This window comes from Hippoglossus hippoglossus, chromosome 16 (assembly GCF_009819705.1).
Source record: "Hippoglossus hippoglossus isolate fHipHip1 chromosome 16, fHipHip1.pri, whole genome shotgun sequence".
Taxonomy (NCBI): domain Eukaryota; kingdom Metazoa; phylum Chordata; class Actinopteri; order Pleuronectiformes; family Pleuronectidae; genus Hippoglossus; species Hippoglossus hippoglossus.
This window is the reverse complement of record NC_047166.1, coordinates 15,441,214-15,460,636: the sequence shown is the minus strand read 5'-3', so window position 1 is coordinate 15,460,636 and position 19,423 is coordinate 15,441,214. Positions and strand designations below refer to the sequence as shown.

Below are 19,423 nucleotides of genomic sequence, written 5' to 3'. Positions count from 1 at the left end.
ACATTTCCTTCATGCAAATATTAATTCTGATTAAAGTCATTTTACAGGATTTAAAATCTCTGCATTGTTTCACTTTTTGTTGCTTCAGCTGAGTTGAACATCTGTTGTGCAGTGGGACAATACGGCCACTAGATGGCAAATACAGCGCTGCACTGCTCTCTCACTCTCATGCACAGGGAAGGTGTGGTTTTGGGTTTTACCAAGTCACAAAGAGCATATGTCAAACAGGCAGGCTGCTGAACAGTTCACCAGCAGTTTGTCACCTCAGTCTGACTGACAGCAGCTTGTCCTCTCTCTTCATTAAACATGGATTGTGCGTTTGATAACCTGGATGCAGCCGGTTTCCTGGAAATCTGGCAACACTTTGATGCAGATGGTAAGAAGAGTTAATGACATTGTCTTTATTTGTTTTCTGCATAAATATACGTAGAACAGGAAGCACTGTACGTTTCAACTCATCTTCCTCTGCTTCGAGAGATTAAGGAGGGAAAGACTTCAATTGATTCAATATTTGTGAATTTTGGTTGTTGCAACTAATTTAATTTCTTATCATGTTAAACATTATTGTCATAATAAAAAAACTTAAGTTGGGTGTTCCTGTGTCTATAGTCAAATGCAATGTTTGATGAAAGGAGGAATTAATCCTCTTAGTTACTTTACTGAGAATTTGAACTTGTTTTACTGGATTTGCGAACTACACCTACTTCTAACACTGTTTATTTTTATTTGGACAGATAACGGCTACATTGAGGGCAAAGAGCTTGATGAGTTTTTCCGTCACATGATGAAGAAACTGGGTCCAAAGGTAAGTGAGCTTTGGATCAAATCATCCCCAACTAAAGATGGAAACTGTAACAGCAGTTCAATATGACTCGGTGTGACACAGTGCACGTGAAGTCGAACAGGTACAAAGACACGGATCGGAACATCATTTCCATCAAAGCATCAAAGCTCACTGGACGACACTTCATTATTAAGCATGGCAACAATCTGAAACATGCGGCCAAAGCAGCAACAGAGTTTTTCAGGGTAAAGAGGTGGAACACAGACACCTTATCTCGATCTGATTGAGCTGTACTCCACTTACTGAAGATCACACTAAGACAGAGAGACCTCACAAACAGCGAGAGATGAGGGTGGCAACTCTGAAGGTCACCAGATAAGATGTACTGACGTCCGTGAGTTGGAAGCTTCAGGCAGTTGATTGCTGCAGAGTGTTTTCCAAAAAATATCAAAATTCAGATCGATGTGTCTCTGTCTGATTTGAACCTTTCGACTGTGTCCACTGTGTTTAAAAGGCTTTACTGTATCTCCAACTCCTTTCTTATACTTATTGAAACAATCTGAGCTGGACATGTTAATCTTTTTCTTTATGGTATTACATGTTACACGCCACGAAAATCCAAGTTATCAATACAATGCTGATCAAATTTCTCATGTTTTATTGATGAGTCTGTGGGAAACGATTTGTCAGAGAAGATTTGTTTAGAAAACACAATTTGTCTTTGGACTGAGACTTGGCAGCATTTGTGTGGGCAGCTGGACCTCTCTGCAGTTGTCTGGATGGGTGGGGAGACTGTCAGGATGTTAGACACAATACAATTTAAGAGCTCTGGTCCCTGTCAAAGGAAAAGCCTTTGACTTCGTTACAAATTGCCCTGGGCAGGGGGGATATACAAATGTGTGTATGTGTGCATGTGTGTGTGTGTCTTTTAACGTGTGCTAATGACACATCATGTTTACTGAGCAATGCTAAATGCTCTTTTGCTGCCTAAAGACAAAGCACTCTCCCTGACCATTTATAATGGAAAATTAGACGAGTGTACAGTAAAACTATTAGTACATGTTCTCTCTCTCGCTCTCGCTCTCGCTCTCTCTCTCTCTCTCTCTCCCCCCCCCCCCCCCCCCCCCCCCCCCCCCCTCTGTGTGTGTGTACTCCCTTGGATACTAATGGAGTTGCACTAAAACAAAGAGACCACCGACCACAGGTCACTTAGTCTCTCTGGTGTTTGCTTTTTCATTAACACCCCAGGATGATGAGTGTGTATTTGAAGATACAGAAACAGTGGTTCTGTTGAAGGCTCATGTTTCAGAGAGCAGTCAGTCTGAGCGTAGTGATCCTGAGATGAGGGGGAACTCACGGATTCCTGCTCCTCAGTCTGACATCACTTTAACTCTGAGTCAGTTACTCTGTGAAGCTGACCTGCTCCACTGGCAGGTTTCCTTCAGAAAACCAAAAGTTCTGTCATCGTCTCCTCTGCTGCTTATTCAAACAGAAAAAACAGAAAATCATCCAAGCGTCCAGAAGCCCAGACATTCATATTCAACTCAAAACGGCATCATTTACACCATGTTTTAAACCTAAATGTCCACTGTTATCCTCCCCCTAGTTAGATAATGAGGGGATTTTCATTATTGGGTGAACTATCCCTTTCATTTGCATAAGTTTATATTGAGGGAACAATAAAATCTCGACTGGTTAATAGTTTGTTACTCAAAGATTATCTTTACCATCATTACGGCTTTTTTTTTTTACTTTTACAATCAGTCATCAATGAGGACTGAGACAGCAGTACATTCAGATAGTGTGGCTTCATCCTCAGTTCAGAATAATATCCACACTGACTTTATAAGACTAAGACTCAGTGGACATTAAAAAAATGTATTTGGTTGCACGATTGCATGGTGGCGAAAAATATTTTTACATTTAAAAACGGAACTAAATTTGATTAAAGGCTGCACATAGTCGTAACTTGTTAAGACCGTAGACCAGTGGTCGCCAACCCGTCGATCGCGATCTACCGGTCGATCTCCCAGTCTTCACTGTCGATCCCCGAACTCTCTGGACTCACTGGCTGTCCTCGCGCCGCAGATCAGCTGTGTGTCGGTTGTCTGTTTTTCAGACGCACTGTGTGTCCACTACTGGCGGCGGAGTTGCAGGTTTATCTCCTGCATTTCCTTCAAGAACAAGTTGGTTCATGTACTAAAGTAAATGTCAGGACTCTACGGTATGAAGATGCGCATCTTTCGGTCTGTCGATAACAATCAAAGACCCGTTTGAACAAATGAGTGGATTCAGAAGGTGAAACGCTGGAGTGCTTTTACTTTGAAACGGGTTCGGAAAGTGTTGTAAATACGTTTGTGTCATAGAGAGATTAACATTGTGGTTCACAGCAGAATAAACAGAGAAAATGATCTTTAACCTGATTTTTAATGTTTATCTGATGAATTTATGTCACAAACAAATGGTTGCAACACTTTCTGTATGCCTTTTCAAAATAAAAGCACTCCAGCGGTTCTGTTGATGGAATCCATTCCCTTGTTTAAAAAGGGGTTATTATTGTGAAATATTTGCAAGAGCGGAAGCTGTACGGCTTCATACTGTGTAGTACTAGTATTTATTTGAGTACAAGGGACTTCTTTCATACAGGGTAATAATCATATTAGATCGAGACGCTTCAGCTTCGCTCATGAGAGAAGATTCAACTAACTCTTAATCAGCTGGAATCAAGAACTCTTCATTTCCCATCTTAAGATTTATCAACTTAGAATTCAGGCTTTGTTAAACTTGGAATCTCAGGAACAGACCCCACATCTGTCTTTCTATTTATTTGTCTTTTTAGTTACATTTGCTCATATGCAGCTTCATATGATACAATGAAATTTAAAATATCAGTCTTGTCATGCAGCAGGGAAACATTATAGTTCAGACGTGTGCATGAAGTCAAATATTACCATGTGTGCTTTAAAGACTTAGCAACAGGAGATTGCTGGCACCGAACACCAGTTCCTGATAGACGGCTGATGCTGAAGACAAATAACTTGTCCGTGTATAATGAGCGAGGGCCTGGCACCTCGTAGTCTGCGGACTGTGTGCTCTGCACTGCATGAATCCATGACTCAGGCATCGGCCCTGTAGATCTACAGGTTTCTATAGTTACAGTACGGTCACCAAGGACTTTTTTGCTACGAGACAGAGGAAGATTAGCGACTAAATATACTAAAATATAAAAAGGATATTCTTGGAGCTTTCATGAGCTTCTGGTGGAGAAAAAACTGATCCAAGCAGGAACATAAACTGTTATTCTTAACTCAGACATGCTCCTGTATGGCAACAGCTTTTTATCTCAATTTATCTTTGGCTGCTAAAATACATTCTCCACATCCTTAAATGCATCATGGTTTATAAGTAAAAGTGGCTCCTGACTCTTGATCGATAGTCTGTAGAATTGCTAGATCTCATCAAAGACACAAATCTGCTTTTCCTTATAGATGTAAATAAGCATTCTTGCTAGAATCAGGCTTGTTTACAGGTAGTGTTTTTATACTGATGTTCATCACCATGCTCTGTCCCTATCAAATAAATTAAAAAAATGATCTTGGATGAGAGTGTCTTTGGTATACACACTGTCATAGTTTCTGTCATCATGTCTATCAGAAACACTGAGTCAGCCAAGGACCAGTTACACACACACACACACACACACACACACACCTATAGTAGATAAACAGGTGAAGCTTCAACATTACCCACAGTGATGTGTTGTCTGTTCAGGTCAAGCGTTAACAGTGTTAAGTGTGACATTATCATGTCTATGATTATAGAGTCACCTTATTCAGGTGTAAAATCACCTCTCTCTTGCTATCACACACATGCACATACACTATACACACCCACACACACTACATTATATACTACAGACACACAAACACACACACACACACACAGCCTCAAGGCTACCTCACAGAATTTGTCTAACTCTTCTGTCAGTCGATATTTCAAGGACCTACGTGAAAGAGAATTCTTACTCATGTTTGCTTTGAGCTTGTGTTTATTCAGTTTCTTGTTGAGCTCCGTGATCGATTCATTTATCCACAATAAACCAGGGACGGTTGTAAGGTTTCTAGTTTTCAAAGAATTTCTTCAGAATCTCTCTGCCTACGACGACATCATACATACATAAATACATACATGTTAAATGTGAGTAGAAAATCAGCAAAGTGTTGAGCCTTTGACATAATAATAGAGAGAGAATTTGTTGCATTAAAAAATTAAAGTTTTTATTCCTTTCATCTTGAAACTATTCCCAGTTTTGCATAATTTGTTTGTGCTGTATTTGTAGCTTCATCTAGAACACTGTGAGCCGTGGGGCCACAGGTGTAGCACTTGTTAATGTGACAGCGATGGAACACACCAGCTTCATAAATGTTTGAAGGACATTTTGTCAGGATGTGAGTAGGCGAAACTTAAGAGGAAAATGGTAATTCACAAAAGTAGACGCAGTCAGTATTTTTTCCTTTTAGAATTATTATTTTCAACCGCTTTAAATGTGTTATACAGGGCTTAGGTTTATCACCTTTCATTCAAGACTTTTTGAGACAGTAATGAATGAAACTTAAGAGCTATGTGTCAAGTGTGACTCACAAGAAGGAGTATCGGAGTCCAAGAATTACTAATTGAAGATGCGGTGAAAGAACCCTGATTATAAACTTGATTTACGGTGCAATACAAAATTTACTTTATATATATTAACATTTTATATCTCAATGTGTCTCTACAGGAGAAAGTGACTGAAGAGCAGGTTCAGACACTGAAGCAGAGGTTCATGTCCGCCTATGATGTCACTGCTGACGGGAAACTACAGATTCAGGAGGTACGACAAATATTTGTGTCTTAAATTATTAATTCATTCTCTTCATTAGTGTTTTTGTCCCACTCTCTGTCACTCTCGACACAGTTTTATCTCTTCTTTCTAACTTCTTTATTCTAGATCTCCTTCCTCTTTCTCTCAGACTCCTCCATTCCGCTCAGTTCATCTCTCTATCTACCACTCCTCCTTTAACTTCTGCTGTAACGTTTATTTATGTATCTCATGTATCTCTGAAGATGACGCAGCTTTACTATTTTCACGAAGAACAAAAACTCATCTCCTGAGGTTCACACTAAGTAGTGACGATAGAGCCGGTAAGAGAGAGTGAGCGGAAAAACACTCACACCATTTATCTAAATCAAATACAGTCAAGTGTAAATAAAATTGAATCTGAATGGCACGGTGATTCCTCTAAATGAGAAACAGCCTCATGGTTCTTTTGTGCTATTGAGTGGGACTTTCAGAAATCTGAAACAAACTGCTCTTTATTGATGAAGGCTGATTCTCCAGTGACTGTCACTTCATTAATTAAATCAAACCTGACTGACAAGCTACCGTGGCCGTTTCCCAGAAGTGTAAAGCCATATTTTGATTGCTTTCCACCCCACACTTCCCACTGAGGTGCATTCTCTTTATCTTGGGAAAAAAAATAAACATTAGGCCAATCTCTTAATGCATTCGCACCCACAGACCCCAAAGCTTTGGCTTTTACTCATGAGGCTGGAAAAAGAAAAAAAAATCAATACATATATGCACTTTTGACAATACTGATGTAATGAGGCTGTTGCAGAGACAGTGCGGTCGAAGCTCTTTGTGGCTTTTTTTCCAAGATACACGCCCCGTTGAGTAGGGATGCACCATCCCACTTTTAATCTCCCCATACCAATTATGGAGTCTGGAAGATCCATAGCAATAGCAAATCAGATGCTCTTTTTCCATAACATAATATGTTTATACATTACATTTGAAATCATTGAGGTTTGAGATACATGAGGTTTTAATTCTGTTTAAAAGACTTTAGCATTTTTTGTTTTAGACTGCATCAATATTAGCAAGGTATACCAACAAACTGGAAACTGATTACTTGTCTGTAGGCACAATATGAGCCTACAGACCAATGCATTTTTTTTTCATGCGGTTTCCTTTGTTACTGTTGTCTCTGCTCTATGGCACTAAAGAGGAAGTCAGTGAGCCAATGTGAAAACGATAGTATCCTGTGTAATAGCTGCATGAAGTTCAGTATCATATGACAGATCTTAGACACAGTGTTCGCTTACTATCAGAGGAGAAATAAGGGACGGACAGTATTGACTGTAGCCTGGTATTAATTTGCCTACAGTTGGGTGAAGTAACTAAATATATTGTGTGACAACAGAATGTCTGTCGTTTCATATTCTTCTATATCTTGATTTTGCTGTGCGGCAAGATCACACTCATTACTGCACTATTTTTGGGCCAGGCGCTTTGTGTTCTTCCATACAACACCGAAGCAGGCCAGAAGTTTGCAGGAAGACAACTCAAATAAATATGGAGGAGCGAGAACTTGATAAAGAAGAAGGTAAATCCAAACAGGGGAAGGAATCTGACCAGCCAAGATCCGACCAAGAGCTGATACCTACTTTCGCATATATGTGGTGTGGGTATGAAAAGTCTGTCATGGAGCAGAAAAATTAACTTCTGTTAGAAGAAACTCAAACACCTCTAACCTCTTTCCCCATCTGAGCAAGAATCGTGTCAAGCAGTTCATATATGAGTGCTCAAAACGAAACCTCAAACTTGGATGTTGCAACAGGCATTTGCCCGCGACAAACCAAATTGTAAAGAAGCACAAAGATGGAGAGATAACAGCTTGGCTGTCTTGAGTTTATATGGTTAAGAAAATGTATGAGTAGCAAGTAACAGGGAACAGGAGCCCAAGCTGCTTTGTTTGGAAGCAAGTTGATAATTCAAAGTACTGTACACACCAGTGCTTTACCCTCTTTGGTAAAAATTGTGTAAAATTTTAAGAAAAGGTTTAAGACAACATCACTTTTGCTTTGTTCAGCATTTTATTTCTTGTTTGTTTGCAGTTGACATCATTGTTGGTGCATTGCGCTTTTTCCTCGAGCTGTACTTCAGCTTTGTGACCTAAATATCTGCACTATCATCTTGTATTGTAATGATGCTGAGCCAGTTTAATCTGCTAATGGAGGGCTGATATTGTTAAAGAAGGACAGACAAGAAGGAGGACTACATGAATTGGAACAGAGGCAGCAGGAGCTGGTGTAGGGATGGTTCATCTAAATGACAATTAAATATGGATCCCCATTGGTGTTTAGGCTCTGTGCTTAAGCAAATTGAATCTGAAATACGACTGATGCTGCATTAAAATGCTATGTCTCAGCTTTAATTTGAGGAAGTTGGCATCAATATAGAAAGGACAGTGAGGGAGGTATTGCACTTTCAGCACAAGGCAACAAAACTGCAGGGCTTCATGAGAAATTGGACAATAGGCTACTAAATATTTCTTGGGTAACTGTGTATTGTTTATGGTTTAGTTCAAGCACAACAGAGCTCACAATCAGAGTTCATTGAATTTAGTTTCCATTTAGATTGAGGTGGAGTTGTCTGTCAATATGAGAAGTGAAGAGGTGACTATGGGAGTGAAGATAATAACGAAGCTAAAATCAGCAGGGATCTATCTGACAGATCATCAATGATACTTTGTCATACAGCAGGTGAATAAGAAAACTAGAAAACTGTAAACATTCTTGTGGACCGAGGAGCCCGAACCTTGTGGATGAGCAGAAAATCATTAGCAAGGTGAAAGAAAAAATCCTTTATGACGGCACAGCAAGTCAAGAGTGCTCTCCAGGATGTTGGCCAACAAGTTTCCTTGGCAACGATCAAAAGATGTATTGATTACCATGACCGCAGAGGATTTAAAAGATTAAAAAACCCTTGGTAAAACTTAAACACAGAAAGGCTGAGACTTGGCACTGTAATGTAGTGTCCATCATTTTATTTCAAACTGAATGAGCTGAACCACAAAGACAATTCAACTGCCCTAATACTCCTGCTACTCCTGCCACCTGTCATGAAATACAGGTGACTGGAAGGAAATGCTTTAGTTGTTTAAATCGACAAAAAAGTGGAAGTGGCCCATTTCATCTGGCTACTCCAATGACTGTTGAGACTTTAATTTGATTAATTTCTTCTGTAGGAAACTGTTCATAAAAACAGGCTCATAACAGCTTCATAGAACATCATCATCCAATCACTGCTCCCTGGTCTGATCTCTGTACTACTTCCTGTTTTCCAGTTGGCCAATATGATCCTCCCTGAAGATGAGAACTTCCTGTTAATCTTCCGCAGAGAAGCTCCTCTGGACAACAGTGTTGACTTCATGAAGGTAAGATCACAAAACATGATACGTCAATGAAAGGTAAAACGAGGAGAACTGATTATATACAACATTATAAAAAACAACAAAATTACGGAGGTGGCCTGGTTGGGCAGTGGATGAACACAGACTCCTTTAATATCTGGCACTAAAATGCATTTTGTGCACAGATCACATTTAGATATGATTCTAACATGATTACATTCACTCCTGGTATTAATAAGCGTCCACAGTGAGATGTGTCTTTGATCAGATCTGTCCAGCGCACTAAAAACAATAAACAAAAAAATAAAGATAGAAGAAGAAGAAGAGCAGAAGAAAATCGTTGCAAACCATGATTCCGCATTATTGCATTTGCTTGCTTCTCGATTAGCTTTACTTTCATTCCTTCCACAAATGTCTTGAATAACGTCTATAGCTTTGTGTGTTTATGTTTAGCTCTACCTCACTGGTTTGAAACATTCTGCTATCTGAATCCTAGCAGTGCTATTTGGCTTCTATACTGTTTGATATTTCAGTAATATAAACTCAGTTCTCTTTGTCAAAATCACTATAAATACAAAATGACACCAGTAATGATTTTATATTAAGTTAGCTGTACTCCAGTAACCATTTAGGGATTCATCCTCTGCTCCTCACTGCAGATATGGAGGAACTATGATGTTGACAGCAGTGGCTACATATCGGCTCAGGAGCTCAAGGTGAGGATGTGGAACAAAATGTACAAACCTTCACACCACAGAACCAATTAGACACTTCTTTTCGGTTCAAGGAACAGCCAATAGTTGTGGAGTTGTGCTACTTGCAGAGACGGACTGCAACCTTTCACCACTAATTCATCTTGTGTCATAAACTCAGAAAAGATCCTTTTTCAGCTTCAGACATGTCTTTTCTTCAGGATAAAGAATTTTGGTTCTACTTTAGATTCTTAGTCGGTGGTTGATTTGGAAAGATAATAATTCAGAGGAGTGGGACAAAATGAACCAGGAACACTTTAGCTTTCTAGCTGACTGCCAGCTGTGGTTGTCTGACCATTTGTTGACCAGAAGCTTTGAGTTTACAGGACATTTGTTACTCGATAGTTGTAAAATTCAACCCTTGCCCCTAGTGTCTAAAATGGAAAGACAATTTGTAATATCGAATTGCAATACTTGAAAAATCACAATACTTAAAAATTGCATTGTATTATGATACTATGAAATTGGTAGATAAGCATAAAGTCCCAGCAGATACATTTTCTAGAAGGGAGGTAATTTTATGGTTTTGAACAATTAAACATTTTCTGGTAAAGTTCAGGTATTTCTCGCTACATAATCTGCACAAATGATTTGCCAATTATTTGTATTTATAATTTACCGCTCACTGGATTTGACCGGTTTGCTGCTTGTTCCTTAGGCTTTCCTCAAAGACCTGTTTCAGCAGCACTGCAAGGAGGTGCCATCTGACAAACTGGAGGATTACACTGACACAATGGTAGTAATGCAATACACACACACACACACACTTTCATGTGCTACTACTATGAGCAACTGAAGCTACATTTATTGAAATTGAAAAAAAAAGTCTAAACATTCTCAGTCTTCCAAACATTATTTTTGACATATCCATTTTAACAACTAAAAGCTGTAGACGACTGGGAAGCTTTAAGTGGCTCCTATAAGCTATTCTACCAAGCAACTGCTAAATGGGACCACGGAAACCACAAATGATTCAGAGGAACCTTTCATTTGTGATATCCTGTTGAGATGCTGTTGCAGCTGTTGAAAGACAGAAACCCAAGAAAACAATTCTGACAAACCATCTCTCTCAGTTACTTCTGTGGGAACTGCGAGCCTCAGACAGCCCAGTCCTATTATTTTTTTAGATTTCAATTAGGAGAGATTGAGTCATGCTGAAATCAGATCAAAACTCTGGCTCTGGACTCAGGAAATAACCACAAACACAACAGGCAGAGATTCACAGTGGCCAGTTATTTTTCAACATATCCCTTTTTTCTTCCAGATGAAAATCTTTGACAAAAACAAGGATGGCCGTTTGGATCTAAACGACCTGGCCAGGTATTTTTCTCAGAGCTATTCTTAGTCCCTGCTATGGTAAAATGTGACTGTGAACTATGTTTTTTTTATTTAAAATTGTTGCAACCAGTACGTATCAAACTAAGCAAAATGCTGACATCTCAAATCAATGACTGCTTTGGTTGAGAAGTTTGCATATTGAGACGATATTTCTTCACTTCCTTTCCACTGTACAAAAATGAGGCCCAAATATTCCAGATTATACATTTGATGTTGTGTGGTGTAGAGAGTTAGGTTCACAGAGAGAGAAGAAGAATCAGGACATCTAGCTAGCTTGTGGTCAATTGTTACAAGAAATGTATGTGATAACCATCGTATGTATTTGGAGATTGGACGACATGACAGCCCCCCCAAAAATTAAGCCAAGTGTAGTGTCTGGATCACCCCCTGGGTGGCTGGCTGCACTGTAGATCATCAATCCTGCCTCCTCCATGTTAGCAGACGAAACATTGATGCTTGTTCAAGTGTTAATTTTTCCAATAAGATTAAATCATTTTTTGCTGATATAAAAACAGGGCGAAACTTGCAATTTGGTCGAGCCCATGTATCAGTGGGACCTTGATACCACAGTTCCATATTCTGATCGCTACTGCACAGGTGCTGACTTCAAATGCCCAAGATGGCAGAGTTCGTATCAGGGATATTTTTGGATTCCCTTCTGGATTGTGGGAGGAAGTGGAGACTTCATCCATCTATGATGAAAACATGTCTAAACAACCAAAACCCCAATCATTTACATTGTTATACTGTATCTTAAATTTCCTCCAACAGGAAAATAAGGAATACATTTTCCTTTTTGATAAATTACTTAAATACTTGTTAATTTTATATCTCTTTCTCAATAAGGATCTTGGCTTTAGAAGAGAATTTCCTGCTCCGGTTTCAGATGGACGTAAGTGGATTGTTTATCTTGTTCTTCAACACTTTTGTCGGATTAAAACATAAATCATGCTGCTACAGATAATTTGACATCAGTTATTTTTCTAATTTTTGATAATTTGTCTCTCCTTTTCCAAGGCCTGCGGTAAGGACGACAGGAAAAGAGATTTTGAGAAGATCTTTGACCATTATGATGTTGTAAGTACAGTATCGATCAAATCTTAGATAATTATTGTTGCTGTTCCTGTTCCCGCAGGAAAATATATGAGAATTTGGACAGCGAGTAGTTTGGTTTTAAGAACAACCACTGAAATATGATCATCTTGTTGCTTTTTCCAGAGCAGGTTGGTCAATATATGATATGTTGTATCAGAGTGTTTGTATATTCTCTCCTCCAAGACCACAACTGGAGTAATTCTTTGCACTAAACCAGGGATGACATCTTTTTACAGCCGAGGCAGATATCAATGCTCCTAACGTTTCCCTTTCCCAAGGAAATTAACACCCTCAAATCTGCAAGTGTCTGCGGCCGTGTGCATAAGAAGACTCAGAGCACTGAGCCTGAATCCAATTAGCTTCCTTAGCTCTAATGTAACATAATAACACTAAGCACCCATTATGTTGTCAAGTCACTCTCTTGGATGATGATCACTTAAACTGCAGCGCCTGATGGGAGTCAGTAATTCCTATCAGGACTCTCTGATAAGCTTCCTCCTTTTCTGTGCAATATTTATGACCTTATATTTAAGTGTATGAAATAATAGTCAATCTGAAAGCCTTTTGTTTCCACCTCTTTTACTTACAGCAAAATCTGTAATACTATAACTTTGACATTTCCCTTCTTCCAGGTGTATTGCACTCAATGGTGGAGGAAGTACTCAAACAGTAAAGTAGGAATAAAAAGTGCAAACTTAAAGTAAATAAGGACTTGCTCGAAAAATACCCTTTAAGTATTAAAAGTAAAAGTACTTGCCGAGTGTAGCTTATTACCTATAAGGCAACAGTGCAGTGACCTTTTCTGAGTGACCGCTTGTTATTCATTACTTTTAAAACAGAACATGTAACACAATTCTTTGTAAAAACATAGTGGAGATATATGTAATAGAGCAAACGTAAAAAGTGCCAGAAAATAAATCTACTTAGTAAAGTAAAGATGGATGAAAAATGGACAGTAACTGAGTGTACTTTGTTGTATCCCGGCTCCGCCACTGATTGCTCTATGACTGTTATTGGAGACTCTGCATTATTGAAACATATCAGTTTGTCGGGTTACACTCATCCTGGTTGACATTGGTAAACAAGCTGTTACAATTCAGGGACTTTCAGAGGTCTACTTGGTCCTAGAATGCGAGGCCTGAGCTGAAATAAGATGGTCTGGTCTATGGAGGGTTTCCTATTTGCATCACCATCTTGTCTCGCTTTTGCTATTGCATCGTTAGCTACCCGAGCTTGCTATCTTGTTAGCTTCATCACTGACGTGCTATGAATCCTTGGATAGGCCGGCCCTAAGAAGGATCCTAGTGTTGAAGCATTCTTTGCGAAACTTCTTTCAAGCAAGCATATCCGTGGTAGGAGAGAGGGACAAAAGCATCACTCAGTGTGACAATGTCAAGTAGTGCCCTAGCACTTCTGCTACAAATCATACTGGATGTAATCTGAAGGTGGAGATTCATGTATATTTTGAACAGCTTATGCACATCATTGAAAAACAACCAGTAAGGAAGAGAAAGGCCCATCCTTGACCCTAAGGCATACACCCAAAAAAGGAAAACTTTGATTGACTGATAGAATAACATTAGAGGGCTGTAAATTCTGAAAAGTAATTGTTTTCATTTTAATCTTTCCCTCTCTTTTCTTTGTCCTTTTTATGTCTTTCTTGTCCCTTGTCTCATGCAGAGTAAGACAGGAGCGCTGGAGGGTCCTGAGGTGGACGGCTTTGTCAAAGACATGATGGAGCTGGTCAGAGTAAGTGTGTTTCAGAATGATTATGTTTCAGAGTGTTGTTTACCTCAAATGTTGTGATGTACAGTACACACAAAATGTTCCTATGAAGAGGTCAAATATTTCTACTACTTCTGCTACTTTACTCCTATCAGCTACAAGGGCTCAGAATCAAACCACAATCCATTTTTACCTTCTGATCAAAATGTCTCCATGGAAACAAAAATCTTTTAAACACTGAACTCTGAGAGGAAACTTGTTGTAGACCAGGGTTACAGCAGGTCAAATATACTCTAATACAGTCTTGATTTAAGTCCACTTTTCCATGAACAATAGTGTCGTACTATTTTATTTGGAGTGCCATATAGGTACAGTGAAGGTAGAATATTAAATGCAGTTCATATTTATATGTTTTTTCTTTCCTTTCCTTATAACCAGTCATGATTTTGCTGTTGGCTGCACATGAAGAGATGATCACTAGAAATAAAATAGTTGCCCAATCTTCATATTGTGACATAAACATGATGCTGATATGAAACACAAAGAAATTTGGAGACTCAATTTTAAAACAGAACAGTCAGTCCTGAAGGAGATAATAAATAATGCTAATAGCAAGTTATTAGCAGAGACACATTTTAATTGGTCAAAGATTTTTAATAAAGAGACTTGATTGTTTTCACTGTGTCAGTACCCAATGTTCCTGTTGATTTGCAGGCGTAATTGTAAAATAAGTCAGCAAAACAACAGGTTTGATGTGCACATTAGCACAGAGGTTTGAATGGTTCAACAGTCTGGTGCTGATTGCACAAAATGCAACCCACAGATCTGCCATGTGTAACATTGTCATCACGCCTGAGACTCCACATGCATGCTGCAAATATCTGCTGCAGAATTACCATGTTAAAAGAAAGGTCATTAGCACAGACTAACTAAGGACTGCAGAGCTGGTGAGAATAACTCGTTGATCATTAAATGAAACTGAAAGACGAGCAAAACATTAACAAAGGGGGTTGTGGGTGGAATTTCATGGAGGTTTATGGGGGTGTGACTTTACTGACTTAAGAGTCCATAACCCCATAGAATAAAAGTGCGTTGAGTCGTTGTCCTATTCTGAGCAGGTGAATGGCAGACTTTGCAAAAAGCAATTACTCTCTGGCTTTAGTCGCACTGGGACGTTTACCAAACCAACATGGTCGAGGTAACAAGCTCAGTGCACTGCAGAAAATATCAATTCACCAGTGCACCATGTATTCCATACATAATGCATTTCAATCTTAACAAGTGTAATGTCACCTCAGAGAAATGATATTCTTTGCAACAGATGTTCATTGAGTTTGATGGGTGTGGACCCATATAAATGCTGGTATGAAGTTCATATCAAACATGGATGATGCACAGAGTTTACCAGATGGAAACTAGAAAGGCACTGGCAGAGCATATACCTCTGCCCAGGCTAAAACTCTCTCTCGCCTGCATGTTAAAGACACTGAAGGGAAGAAAAATCCACCTGTTTATCCCAATGCAGTCTAAAATGTAATGAGTTCCTCCCTGGGTTGTGCCACACCCCTCAACAAAACTCAACGGTAATTGGTTCAGTAGTTTTTGAATTATCCTGACAACTAACAACCACACTAACCGACTGACAGGCGTGAAAACATAATGTCCTTGGCGGAGGTAATAACTTTGTGCTGCATAAAAAGGAACACATTGACAGAATAACGCCTTCTCCTCCATCCTCTCTCCTCTGCAGCCGAATATCACCGGTTCTGAACTGGACAAGCTGCGAGCCGTTCTGCTGCGTCACTGTGACGTCAACAAGGACGGAATGATCCAGAGAAATGAACTAGCTCTGTGTCTGGGAGTCAAACCTAATCCTTAAAGATGTGCTATGATGTTCGGAAACTCACTCTGCGTTTGTTGTATAATCAATAATGCTAGAATGCTTTGCCTTGATTCAGATCAGGCTGAGGTTGTTTAAGGTCAATATTCATAAAGTGTTATTTGATCCTGAATATGATATAGATATCAAATTATATTGTGTTCTACGATTTTGAATAGAGCATGCTTTAGGGCTAAAAGGAAACAATTAGACGTGAATGTTTTATGCTGTCTGGTGTTTTGCAGTGTATTAATCAGTTTGTCAGTGAATGTGTCAGTGTAGCTTTTGAAAACAAAATTATTTTCATTGTAATATAAAGTGTTGTTCTTTAAAGAGCTGCTGTACGCAGGCCATCGCTGACGTTTGGCCACTTGCATGTTCCTCTGCAAAAATACATTTTTGTCATTTTAAAAACTGAGCTGTTGAGAAAATAAAACGAGGATGAAGATGAAGCACTGAGCATGTTTCACAATCTTTTTACCATTGAAATGTAATGCATTTAACAACCTTTCTAAATACATCAAATAAATGAAATTTATATTATTTAAGTTAAATTACTCTTTGAGGGAAGTATATATATATATCTATTATAGAAATAAACCATTTAATGTATTTTATTCATTATTTAATGATTTTTAAAATAATCCTTGATGATTACATCTGTTGCATTACCTGATAGTATGTGTATCATCCATAAATACAGTAATTTGTAAAGTTCCTCTTAATGATTCAAATCTAATAGATGCATAGTCTTCATTAATACAATTTTGTCATCAGCTATTAATTGGATCAAGGAAATAAATGATCATAATCTTGTTCTTTGGATTTCATGCAATGACTCCAATCAAACACATGACTATAGAAACATTCTAAATAGATGATACAGAGGGAGAGACAGAGCAATGTTCTTCATATCGAGGACCAATACGATTTTGTTGGCGGATCATCATAGATCCTTAAAAAATAAATTTCACACATTCAAGCTGAACAGCTTTATATCTACTGGATCCACTGCACCACATATCAGTGTGACCCCTCTCCTGTAAGATTCAATAAGCTGACAGGGCGAGTCTCTGTTTGTTCAGTAGAAGACAGAGAGAATCAACGTGGTTAAGTAGATGGAAACCCCTCCGGCCACTAAGAAACAGCTAATGGTGCAGACCTAAAAGCTTTACTTTGCCTCAGATTGCCCTTAAAAAGCTGTGGTGTGTGTTTTGACAGTCTCTGCGTGGGTTTGTGCGTGTTCACTAAAGAGACACACATTAGAAAGGACACTTTGGATAGTGTGTTTGTATAAGGTAAATAGATACATCCATCCATCCATTGCGTGTATATGTTGTTTTGTACCTTTAAGGGCTTGTGATTATGTGTATGAGTGTGGACAGAGCAGCTGCCACACAGCTGCTGCAGAACAAACAGTTTCTCACTTAGGCTGAAAGCTTTGCTCCTCACTGTATCACAGGCCTAATGCACACTGGAGGTTTACCGGTTATTGTGCAGCCGCAGCTGGGACTTCCATTTAAATACTGTCTGATCATATTTTAATCATCAGATATTAGTAAGTCGTAGCATTATATGGTTTATCTAAGGTGAAGAGATGAGCATCTGTCTCTGATTGTATCCTGGTTTTACAATCTGTAGAGACACAAGTTCTGCTTTTCCTGTTTAATTCAATAACAAATAAGTGCAATTTCAGACTGAATCTGGACTATTTTACTATATTTCCATGTATCCGCTGCTATTTCTTGACCGCCATGAAAATATCTGGCCTTTGAGTCTTTTTGGCCCCAAGGTTAAAGAACAAAATATATTTCTAAGCACCAGTGAATATAATCATAATGTACAGACATCATCCTCTTATAATATATAAACAAATCTATGAAAATAACAGCTCTTTGTACAAAAAAAGCCCTTTTATCCATCTGCGTTTGTTCCTGTTCAAATAATTTTCGGTGAACAAAATTAATTCCATTCATCCAGCAGAGATGTGACCTGTATTGAACCGGGAAATAGCCCTGAACCAGCCCTGCATCTCCTAAACAGGTTATCAAGCAGTTAGCTGGGACTTAAATCTTTAGTAATGGTCCAACTGGATGCATTTATTTAGTGGTGTGTTCCATCGCTGTCACATTAACAAGTGCTACACCTGGGGCCCCACGGCTCACAGTGTTCTAGATGAAGCTACGAATACAGCACAAACAAATTATGCAAAACTGGGAATAGTTTCAAGATGAAAGGAATAAAAACTTTAATTTTTTAATGCAACAAATTCTCTCTCTATTATTATGTCAAAGGCTCAACACTTTGCTGATTTTCTACTCACATTTAACATGTATGTATTTATGTATGTATGATGTCGTCGTAGGCAGAGAGATTCTGAAGAAATTCTTTGAAAACTAGAAACCTTACAACCGTCCCTGGTTTATTGTGGATAAATGAATCGATCACGGAGCTCAACAAGAAACTGAATAAACACAAGCTCAAAGCAAACATGAGTAAGAATTCTCTTTCACTTAGGTCCTTGAAATATCGACTGACAGAAGAGTTAGACAAATTCTGTGAGGTAGCCTTGAGGCTGTGTGTGTGTGTGTTTGTGTGTCTGTAGTATATAATGTGTGTGTGTGGGTGTGTATAGTGTATGTGCATGTGTGTGATAGCAAGAGAGAGGTGATTTTACACCTGAATAAGATGACTCTATAATCATAGACATGATAATGTCACACTTAACACTGTTAACACTTGACCTGAACAGACAACACATCACTGTGGGTAATGTTGAAGCTTCACCTGTTTATCTACTATAGGTGTGTGTGTGTGTGTGTGTGCGCGTGTGCGCGTGTGTGTGTGTGTAACTGGTCCTTGGCTGACTCAGTGTTTCTGATAGACATGATGACAGAAACTATGACAGTGTGTATACCAAAGACACTCTCATCCAAGATCATTTTTTTAATTTATTTGATAGGGACAGAGCATGGTGATGAACATCAGTATAAAAACACTACCTGTAAACAAGCCTGATTCTAGCAAGAATGCTTATTTACATCTATAAGGAAAAGCAGATTTGTGTCTTTGATGAGATCTAGCAATTCTACAGACTATCGATCAAGAGTCAGGAGCCACTTTTACTTATAAACCATGATGCATTTAAGGATGTGGAGAATGTATTTTAGCAGCCAAAGATAAATTGAGATAAAAAGCTGTTGCCATACAGGAGCATGTCTGAGTTAAGAATAACAGTTTATGTTCCTGCTTGGATCAGTTTTTTCTCAACCAGAAGCTCATGAAAGCTCCAAGAATATCCTTTTTATATTTTAGTATATTTAGTCGCTAATCTCCCTCTGTCTCGTAGCAAAACAGTCCTTGGTGACCGTACTGTAACTATAGAAACCTGTAGATCTACAGGGCCGATGCCTGAGTCATGGATTCATGCAGTGCAGAGCACACAGTCCGCAGACTACGAGGTGCCAGGCCCTCGCTCATTATACACGGACAAGTTATTTGTCTTCAGCATCAGCCGTCTATCAGGAACTGGTGTTCGGTGCCAGCAATCTCCTGTTGCTAAGTCTTTAAAGCACACATGGTAATATTTGACTTCATGCACACGTCTGAACTATAA

The 19,423-nt window shown here is 38.9% G+C and overlaps 1 protein-coding gene across 2 annotated transcripts; it reads left to right on the top strand.

Annotated features, from left to right (window-relative positions):
• The first annotated feature begins 202 nt into the window (after positions 1-202).
• On the top strand, positions 203-16,255 carry scgn (secretagogin, EF-hand calcium binding protein). Of its 2 annotated transcripts, none has more exons than XM_034610932.1 (11): positions 203-376; positions 735-805; positions 5,562-5,654; positions 8,953-9,042; positions 9,678-9,734; positions 10,429-10,506; positions 11,035-11,090; positions 11,955-12,000; positions 12,126-12,185; positions 13,884-13,952; positions 15,679-16,255. In XM_034610932.1, exons 1-11 carry the CDS (start codon positions 307-309, stop codon positions 15,805-15,807), a joined length of 819 nt encoding a protein of 272 aa, XP_034466823.1. In that variant the 5' UTR covers positions 203-306; the 3' UTR covers positions 15,808-16,255. The 2 variants fall into 2 exon arrangements, with proteins under 2 accessions (XP_034466823.1, XP_034466824.1); XM_034610933.1 differs by lacking the exon at positions 15,679-16,255 and adding an exon at positions 14,114-15,417 and having other exon boundaries at positions 220-376; positions 13,884-14,056.
• Positions 16,256-19,423: the final 3,168 nt, after the last annotated feature.